Here is a 7,188-nt window from a genome sequence, read left to right on the forward strand (position 1 = left end):
GTTTTATTTATTATATATATTTCTTAGTATCTTTTTACGCTATTGGTGGTGGATTTTTTTTTGTTTTTGTTTTTGTTGTTGTAGTAGCTCCGCTTGTGTGTTGCTTTTATTTTTTTTATTACTTGTTGCTGCCCCATTTTTTTTTAATGTGTGTGTGTTTGTGCTTTTTTAATTATTTTTTTTTTTTCTTTTTTGTTGTTGTTGCAGCGTGCAGAAGGTGGGCGTTGCCGTGAAGATGGCGGAATTGGCGCAAAAAGCAGTCCTCATTCAATCCTCCGACACCAACTTTCAGTTTCATGCATTGGGGACGGTGAACGGCCCTGCAGGGGATCAGCTGCAGTCCATTGCGGCGTCTTTGGAGCAGTACGCGGCGTTGGGCTTCCAGGCCTCACACTTTTCACAGGCAGTTGCTATTTGCAAAAGGATGTTGCAGCCACAACCTCCTTCTGCGGCGGTGAAACAATTGACGGGCTCCAACGATGCGAATGGAAAAGATGCTTCATTAACACAAGTCTTGGTGCAACCGACCATTTTTCTTGGGGCGACGGCAAATTTGTTTGGTACGGGCTGTCGCGAGGCGATTCGCTTTCTTTGTAAAGAAAGCGTTTCTTTACCGCATGGTGTCTTGCCAGCGGCCATGCCTGATGAAATGAGTATGCCGAGTTGCGACATTGATGACGAGACGATTCCTTTGAATCCGCCCTTTTATTCCAATGCGCTCATTCATGCGTTGGTCGTGAGTGGAGGTGCGATGGAACATGATATTCGTCGCGCATGTGAACCGTACCGAATCACCAATTATGGAAGCTTTGATGGAACTCCATCACATCAACAACGACAGGAGTCTGCAACGGCAGGGGAGGATGTTGCTCGGTTTGGAAACATAAGTTATGGCGGTAGTGGCACTGGACCAACCTCGTCTATTTTTACTTCCGTCATGCGCCGCCTGGTGTCACGTTTAAAAGCAGCGCAGAAGCGTCGTAAGGACGCCTCTACCGCCAAGCCAATTCCTGCGGTGCACGGCGATGTCTGTGAGTGGGCGTTCAGTCCAAGTACAGTGTGGTACATGGCCGGCCGCTGGCTACCAGAACTTTTTACAGAGGTCTTACGTGAGAGGAGTGGAGGAAACATGGAGGCAGTCGCTGACGAGGCACAGCGGCGTGCTGAGAGCACAGTGTTGTATTGGGCCTCCATGAACGGTGTACCCATTTTTTCACCATCCTTCTCGGATGGGGATATCATGAAATTTATTCTTGACACGGAGGATTTGACAACTGCCTTGCTGAAATTGGATCTTGTTGTGGATATTTACCGCCTCAATAAATTTGCTATGCGTAGCCAGCGAAGCGGAATGATTATTCTTGGAGGAGGTGTGGTGAAGCACCACGTGTGCAACGCAAATCTTATGCGCAATGGAGCCGACGGTGCTGTGTTCATAAACAATGGACAGGAGTTTGACGGCAGTGACTCCGGTGCACGTCCAGACGAGGCGGTTTCGTGGGGCAAAATACGTCTTGATGGCGAATCTGTAAAGGTGTATGCGGAGGTGTCACTTGTCTTTCCGCTGCTGGTTGCGCAGGTGTTTTTGCCTTTTGTGCGAGCAGCGCGCGGTGTGTCGCTAGCGAAAGAAAGTGAATTTTTGTAGAACAACAGGAAAAACAAAAAATAAAAAGGAGAAGCAACGTTTATTATTTTTTACCAGGCGCTGTGCCGTTTGACGTCCTCATTCAGGCATAAGGAAGAAAAAATATGAGGACGCAGAGAATATTTTTAACCACATAATAATAAAAATTTTTGCCAGACATCTCTTTTTTTTTTTTACATTTTGGTGAGGCGTGGGGGATGCCGGAGGCGCTGAAACCAAAATTTTGCATTATTTTTTGTTGTTGCCTTCTTCTTGTGGAAGTAACAGAGGGAGGGGGGAGAGCGGCGCCATTGAAGCCCATATTTTTGTGTGTGTTTTCTCTTTATGTTTGTTTGCGTTTCTCGAAGTAGTGGAGTGAGGCGAGCCTGCAGAGGTTTAGCCAAAGGGATTCCTTACCTTTTGTGCCGCTCTTTTGACGCCTTGGTCGTGGATGGGCGGGGAGCGACTTGTTGGTCACATGCACGCAGGGGTTCCTTTCCTCTCATACCGCAACGACCGTTTTCAACGTGCTGCAGGCACTGACGAACAATACTAGCATCAGTGGGGGTGGCAATCCTCACCCGCACGGTGTGTTGTTGGATGCGGCCATGGCAATATTGATTTTGGCCATTGGGAAATATGTACACCGATTTTTGACGGAAACGTGGCCACGCTGGAACTTGGCGCAACTGAGAAAGTTGCTTTCGTTAGACACCGCCGAGGATGCGGCGGCTGTCGATGTGTTTATAAATCAACCGGAGGAGTTTGTGTTTGACAACGAGTTGTTGGTGTTAGCGCTGGAACGGTACGTCTCGCATTTAGTTCATTCTGGGAACCAGGCACAGCAAGGCGATAGTATTCGTGGGAATGCGAGCAATAAATCTCCGGCAAATTTGTCCTCCCGACTCTTTTACGAGGCAGAGTACTGCTATGGTCCAATTGCACTACTGAAGTCGAGCCACCGCATGAGTGCGGCAGAGATGCTGCAAAAGCATTACTTCCTGTTTACGCTTCCCGCAGACGGTGATCCGACGGAGGTGGAGCCTGGTCTCACAATCTGGTTTCAAAAGCAGTTGGTGAAGGTCTCAGCGCTCAGGGAAGGCAGGATTCTTCCGCGTCGTGGAGGGAAGCCCGTCATGGAAGCCTTTATTCCCCTTAACTTTGACGCCTCCCCAGTAGTAAATGCCTTTACAGATATCCGCACCGCGGCAGAGAACGCAGCAAGTAACGTTCGCGGTACCGAGAATGAGGTTGGTGGTAGAGATGATGATTCGGAGTCTTTGAGTGAAGAAGAAGAAGACGACTCTAGCGCCAAAAGTGCCTGGCAAAACATGAATAAGGTGTTTGTGCATCAAGCAATACTGCAATGTACTGACAAAAGCAAAAAGGGAAAGGAGCGTATAATGGATTTTGCTAGACGTGCGTATGCGTGGTACACCAAAAATGCCGTCGAGCCAGTGGAACGGTACTACTTTCTTTCCTCCACTTCCGAGTTGCACCGTGCCTTGGGGCTGTGTCCAAAACTACCTTCAGGAGCTTTGCAGCGTTGGCCTATGAGGCAATTTGTTCTTCCCTCGGCTGGTTTCAGCTTCCGAAATCTGTTTTTTGAACAGAAGGCGCAACTGTTGGCTCTTCTTGAAGAGTTCAAGCAAAAACAGGGCAAGTTTGCACTACCGGGCGTTGCACATCAGCTGGTTATCCTTTTGCATGGCATGCCGGGTACGGGAAAGAGCGCCATTGTACGCAACATTGCGTCGTTCCTTGATCGTCATATTGTAGCACTACCCATTGAACATATTCAAACGGACAGCGCGCTGCGTGGTGTACTTTCTGGTGCTGTTGTGATCACTGAAGAAGCTGTGTGGAAGAAAGAAACGCGTGGCGGCTCGATGCGGTACGAAGGGTCAGCGTATTTACTGTCCCAGAGTCAGAGACTAGACGTAAGTAAAGTGGTGTATTTGTTTGAGGACGTTGAGGCGATTTCAGATCTCCTGTCATTTCAGTTGCCCGTGAAGCATCAGCAGTTGCTCTCGGACCCCAAAGACGTGGATGAGGGAAAAGAAGGAGTGGAGGAAATGGAGGTGAAGGTGAGGACGAAAAGGGAAGAAACAACGACGGCAAACGTTTCCCACAACAAAGCGGGGAGTAGCTCGTCCAAGAAGTACAACAGGCTGCGAAAAAAGGCCCCCGATTTTGGTGTTGCCGCGGATTTTACGGAAAAATGTGGTCAACTGTTGGTCGCAGACTTTCTTTCTCCTGAGGGAGTTCTCACCGCCTTGAACGCCACGCTTGCGCCCCCGGGGCGTGTGATCGTCTTCACAACAAGTCATCCGGAGAAGCTGCCCGCTCTTTTCTGGAAGCCCGGCGTCGTGACGCTGACAGTCCGCTTGGGTATTCTTAACGCGTCGTCCGCGATGGATCTCGTCAACCGCTACTGCGGTGCCTCTTTCACACCTTCGTTGCGGAAAAGATTGGAAGTGCTCTTTGCGCAGTGCGAAGCCAATGCTGTAGCGGAGGTGATGAACCCGGCGTCACTGTTGCATGTACTGACCATTTGTGATGATGCTGAGGAGGTGCTGAGGGAGTTGGAGCGCTTTTGTTAATGGACTCACATCTCTCTCTTCTTTCCTCTTTCTTTCACTCCTGTTGCTTCGGTGTCCATGTACTCAATTGCCCATTTACTCTTGTTTTTTTTTTTATTTGTATGAACGTCTTGCTTTTACATTGCTTAAGTTATTCAATATTTTTTTCCTTCCCTTCCTGTTGTTGAAATATTGCTGCCAAAATTTTACCTACCACCTTGTAGGAGAATAAGCACACACACACACAGACAATCAGCAACAATGTCGGTTCCAATGATACCCATTGATCCCGATAAGCGGGATGATCTCTACTACCGCTACAAGATGCCCACCATCCAGACCAAAGTCGAGGGTAGCGGTAACGGTATTAAGACTGTTTTTCCAAATATTCATGATGTGTGCCTTGCCATAAATCGCCCGGAGGAAGTACTAATGAAGTTCTTTCAGTCTGAAATCGGCGCCCAGCGTACGGTGCTAGAAAAAGATGACAAGTTCCTCATCATGGGAAGCCATACAGAGGAGCGTGTGCAAGAAAAAATATACGACTTTATTCGCAAATTTGTTCTCTGCCGTAGCTGTCGAAATCCCGAAACGCAACTTTTTGTCGAACGAAACAAGAAGGATGTGCCACATATTAGCATGTCATGTGGCGCTTGCGGTAAAGTGATGAAATTAAATGATCTCGACGCCCGCTATGTGACGGCCATTGTGACGTATTTTGCCAAGAACCCACAGGTTGCGATGAAGAAAGGGGCTGGTACGGCCGAGGCCCGTAGCAGCCAGAAAAATCAGCAGGCCGCTGCCGCTGCCGTGGCCGCTGCCGTGGCGCCTCCCGCTGAACCTGAAAAGAAGCAAATTCAACGATCCGACCTTGAAGATACACGTGAGCCACCGCAGAAAATACTTGCGCGTTGCATGCAGCAGTATCCGGATGAAAGCGAGGAGGTTATGCGACGCTGTATTGAGCTTATGACAACTTACAACTTGAAGGAAAAAATGGGTCCCTTGCTTGTATTAGATGGCATTGAGTTGGCAGAAAAGGAATTTATGGCGGGTCTGCGTCGTCATTCACGTCTGTTAAAGCGTTTCTGCAGAGTTACCGGCACAGCATTGCTTGACGCTGCCACCGACGAGGCTACCAAGTCAGATCTTCTGAGACGCGAAAAGAGGCTGCAGTCTGCCACAATTGAGGAGTGTGCTCGTATCTGCGCAAGACGTTTTGAGCCCGAGCAGATGGTGGTGATCCTGTTTGTCCTCTTTATTGAGGGTGTCCTCAAGAGTGCAACCATTGAGGAGTGGTGTGGCGACGAGAAGCCCATCTCCAAAGTGGACCCTGCCGTGGACAAGAAAATGAAGCAGGCGGCTGCACCACTCGTCGAATGGCTTGTAGGATCGTCATAGGGATTAATTGAGGTATTGTGCTCCCAACTCTTTTCCTTTTTTTTTTTTTTTTTTTTTTATTATTTTTCTTTTTTAAAATCATTTATTTGTTTTTATTCCATTGAGGGTCGTTGTTGCGGGAGACACACACAAATGTGCATACATGATGCATTTCTGCTTATGAGAGGAGGAAAGTGTGTGTGTGATGCAGACCCGCCTGGGACGACGTTATACACCGGAACCAAAGTGTGAAGGAGGAGAGCGCGAACTGCTCGGAGGAATATATTCCACATCAATGGGTGAACAAAATACATGAGTGTATGAGAGGCTCTGGCACCGAAGAGAAAAGGGAAAGTGAAAGGAGAATGAGAGGACAGGCAGCACGCTGAAACGTGCTCAAAGTTATAAATTTGTCTAACAGCATGCCGAAGCAGAAGAGGAATGAGGAAGGAAAGTGTTTGCTGCGCGTTGATTAAAAAAAAAAAAAAAAAGCGGTCAAACTGCCGCATTTAACTCTGCCTCCGCCGAGAAAAATCGATGAAAAGGTGTTTCGGTTGCGGTGCTCGGTTAAAATTGAACCCATATGACAGGAGAGAAGAAGGGATTATGCTTTTTTGTGTCGTGCGCATGGAATTGCGTCATGACTGTTGCTTTTTTTTCCATTTTCTTTTCCATTTTCTTTTTTTGTTGTTGTTGCTACAGTGAAGTACGCGCCGCAGCAACAAGTTAGCGCCTATTGTTTGGGGGGGGGTTAGCCATTTTTTTTTTTGCTTTTTTTTGCGTTAAAAGGGGAGAAGGGGTGAAGTGCTGCCTTCTCTGTTGGGCCTACGAGCGGGTGATCTACGTCAATCGCACGTACATGCCTGGAGAAGGCGCTGCAGCACCCCTGTTGCTCCCGCAGCAGTTTGTGGAGCCATTGCCGAATGCGCCGGTTGAGATACGTGCATTGCATTATGGCCTTCTTTCACGCAGCGACATTCACCGCCTCTCCGTCCTTCCATGCCGACGTGTCATTGGGGCTGTGAAGGAGTATGGCGTGAATGACCCCCGCCTCGGCGTGTGTGATCGTGTCTCCTTCTGCGCGACATGTGGTCTGCGAAGCATTGACTGCGTCGGTCACCCCGGCCATATCGATCTCGAGACCCCTGTCTTTCACCTCGGTTTCTTTACCACAATTTTACGTATCTGTCGTACGATATGCAAACGCTGTTCTCATCTGCTTTTGGATGACGCGGAGATTGAGTACTACAAGCGGCGGCTCTCATCCACAAAACTTGAACCGCTGCAGCGGGCAGCCCTCGTTAAAACAATACAGAGAGAAGCCTACAAGACACGTGTCTGCCTCAAGTGTGGAGGCCTAAATGGGGATGTGCGACGAGTACGTCCTTTACGCCTTGTACACGAAAAGTATCGTGTTGAACCACGCCGAGGGGAAGAGTCTGTTGAAGGCGTCGAAACTTTTTTTGACCATGAGTTGCGCGCGGCATGTGCATACAACAAGGTGGTGGAGGAAAGCAAAGAGAATGTCCATGAATTTCTCGATCCGGCTCGGGTGCGTCAAATGTTTCTAGCCGTGCCACCGGACGAGGTCTTACTCCTTGG

General features: G+C 48.7%; 4 protein-coding genes across 4 annotated transcripts, besides 5 other annotated features; all 4 read left to right on the forward strand.

The window, feature by feature from the left end:
- Positions 1-7,188: a sequence feature (heterozygous, Esmeraldo-like haplotype).
- Positions 2-22: a sequence feature (AT_rich).
- Positions 54-82: a microsatellite.
- Positions 105-203: a sequence feature (A-rich).
- Tc00.1047053504119.29 (deoxyhypusine synthase, putative) lies at positions 236-1,645 on the forward strand (the record flags this gene model as incomplete). The annotated part of the gene is made up of 1 exon (XM_799951.1): positions 236-1,645. The coding sequence occupies one exon, from the start codon at positions 236-238 to the stop codon at positions 1,643-1,645; it is 1,410 nt and encodes a 469-aa protein (XP_805044.1).
- Tc00.1047053504119.20 (hypothetical protein, conserved) lies at positions 2,233-4,227 on the forward strand (the record flags this gene model as incomplete). Its single annotated transcript, XM_799950.1, has 1 exon — positions 2,233-4,227. The coding sequence occupies one exon, from the start codon at positions 2,233-2,235 to the stop codon at positions 4,225-4,227; it is 1,995 nt and encodes a 664-aa protein (XP_805043.1).
- Tc00.1047053504119.10 (eukaryotic translation initiation factor 5, putative) lies at positions 4,468-5,607 on the forward strand (the record flags this gene model as incomplete). The annotated part of the gene is made up of 1 exon (XM_799949.1): positions 4,468-5,607. One exon carries the CDS (start codon positions 4,468-4,470, stop codon positions 5,605-5,607), a length of 1,140 nt encoding a protein of 379 aa, XP_805042.1.
- Positions 5,638-5,681: a microsatellite.
- On the forward strand, positions 6,446-7,188 carry Tc00.1047053504119.4 (DNA-directed RNA polymerase III largest subunit, putative; the record flags this gene model as incomplete). Its single annotated transcript, XM_799952.1, has 1 exon — positions 6,446-7,188. A coding segment is annotated over one exon (743 nt), but the record flags the coding sequence as incomplete, so codon positions are not given.

This window comes from Trypanosoma cruzi, genomic scaffold (genome assembly GCF_000209065.1).
Source record: "Trypanosoma cruzi strain CL Brener 1047053516511 genomic scaffold, whole genome shotgun sequence".
Classification (NCBI taxonomy): Eukaryota; Euglenozoa; class Kinetoplastea; order Trypanosomatida; family Trypanosomatidae; genus Trypanosoma; species Trypanosoma cruzi.